The sequence below is a fragment of the Temnothorax curvispinosus genome, unplaced genomic scaffold (assembly GCF_003070985.1).
Source record: "Temnothorax curvispinosus isolate PA1 unplaced genomic scaffold, ASM307098v1 QBEX01017547.1, whole genome shotgun sequence".
NCBI lineage: Eukaryota > Metazoa > Arthropoda > Insecta > Hymenoptera > Formicidae > Temnothorax > Temnothorax curvispinosus.
In genome coordinates, this window is record NW_020227327.1 from 1 (window position 1) to 2,124 (window position 2,124).

General features: G+C 34.5%; 1 protein-coding gene across 1 annotated transcript; it reads right to left on the reverse strand.

The window, feature by feature from the left end:
* Positions 1 to 50: 50 nt before the first annotated feature.
* Positions 51 to 2,118, reverse strand: LOC112467564 (protein ALP1-like). Its single transcript, XM_025036246.1, has 3 exons — positions 943 to 2,118; positions 768 to 867; positions 51 to 606 (listed from the first exon to the last, which is right to left on the reverse strand). The coding sequence occupies exons 1-3, from the start codon at positions 1,704 to 1,706 to the stop codon at positions 148 to 150; spliced, it is 1,323 nt and encodes a 440-aa protein (XP_024892014.1). The 5' UTR covers positions 1,707 to 2,118; the 3' UTR covers positions 51 to 147.
* Positions 2,119 to 2,124: the final 6 nt, after the last annotated feature.

Here is a 2,124-nt window from a genome sequence, read left to right on the forward strand (position 1 = left end):
TAATAATAGCGCAGATTATTAAAATAAGGGGATTTTGCAAAGTAAAGCAACAAAAAAAATGTGATGAATATCATGCTCAATATGCAATTATTTAATTGGAATGTAAGATATAAGTTTTCATTAGTCGTTTAAGTTTACATTTAATAGCTATCTCAGCATACTTCGGCGTAAAGGAAAATTTTGCGATAAATATGTTGTTAAATGCTGACGAATGTCTGAACCCAAAATATTGTTGCGTTCCCGGTTAATTACATGTCCTGGTTGTGGAAACAGTATTTCTGCATCAGCCACATGTTCAAACCATTGCTGCACAAAGTGTTCATTTGTGTATTCTAAAAAGTTATGTAGAATGCAGCACGCGCTGGTTATATTCGGAACAAATGTATGTGATACATCTAGTCTCTTCAGAAGAATTCTCCAGCGTCCTCGCAATCTGCCAAAAGCCATTTCTACAGCAATTCTAGCTGAATTTAAGTGAACATTAAAAGAATCTTGTTCGGGAGTCACTGAACCAGGATAGCCTTTTATTAGCCATGGTAACAGCGGATACGCTGGATCTCCAATAATCAAATATGGCACTTCCATACCATCAATATTTTTGCTTGACTGTAAGAATTATTAATAAAGTAATTGGAACATATTCTTTAAAATTGTTCAACATAAAATAAATCTATTCGTATTTTCGAACCGGAACATGTATAGGAACAAACTTTTACCTGTTATACATGAAAAATAGATTACTTTAATAAGTTGAATGTTTTTCGTACCTGTGGAATTAGTGTATGTACATTTTTATATAAATTAGAATCTTTGAACACCGCAGCGTCGTGAGTATTTCCTGGATGTCGGATGCAAATATCTCTAAATCTATAAATGTAAAATATGAATAACTAATGATTTATAAACATGATTACATAAAGATAGTATGTATTGCTTGCATACCTGCATTTGTCATCAACAACTGCTTGGAGATTGTATGAAGGCCAGCCCTTTCGATTCACATAATCTCTATAGCCGTCAGCAGGAGCCAGAATCGGTATGTGCGATCCGTCTATGCAACCAATAATTTGGGGTATGTGAGATCTCTTTTCAAAATTATTTGCTATTTCAACAGCTTCGAATTCGTTCGGCATATGTAAGTAATCTGCCATCATCACGTTATTGATGGCATTCACAACTTTATATAAACATTTCTTCACCGTAGATTTGTGGATACCAAAAATATTACCGACTACTCGATACTCTGCACAACTTGCCAATTTGTATAGAGCAACAGCCACTTGTTTTTGCACCGAGAGTGGTTCTCTGGACTTTAAAAAAATAGGTTTTGGTTCTAATTCTCTTTTAACAATATCACATAATTTATTAAATGTATCCTTGCGCATTCTAAAACTTTCAAGCCACTGTGCATCATCATATGTATTCAAAACGATGTCATCCCAAAAATGATAACTTCTACGTTTCATCCAAAGACGTCTATTCGAGACAAAGCAGAATTCCGCAAGATTCATAGGTGGTAGCAACATTTGATGTTGTACATTCATAATCAGATTCAGGGATCTTTTAATTTGTAAATGAATTCTTTTCCATACTTGCTGTCTTCTATGTATAATTTTCAATAACCTTGCAGTTCGTCGTTTATTATTTTCGATTACCATCATTTGTATCATACTTTTAAAAAGTTCCGTATACTGTAATGCATTCATTGTGATGAAAATGAATCAAATATATTTCTTCAACAAACACAGCAAATAGACACGATCGACACGATACAAAGTACAAAGTGTTTTTTTTTTTTTTTGGTTTCTGCTCCTTTGGAAAGGAGCAAAGCGCCTTCAACCCTGCCTTTGGGTTATATAGCGCAAGTACGAAGTGTACAAACGATATTGGTTATGTATAAGTCCGTAAACCTTTCAATCTTCTTCAACAGATGGCATTTAGATGAGGACTAAATTTTTACCTATATTCGACCCAAAAGTATCATAGGTCTACATGGTGTAAACGTTTTGTTTAGAAGCCTATTTTAGGTCAGGGCATAGGTCAGGTCGCGATTAGGTCGCACGGTGTAAACTAGGCCAATGTCTCCTCCGAAAGATAGTTTGGAATATAAAAATTCCTTACGTT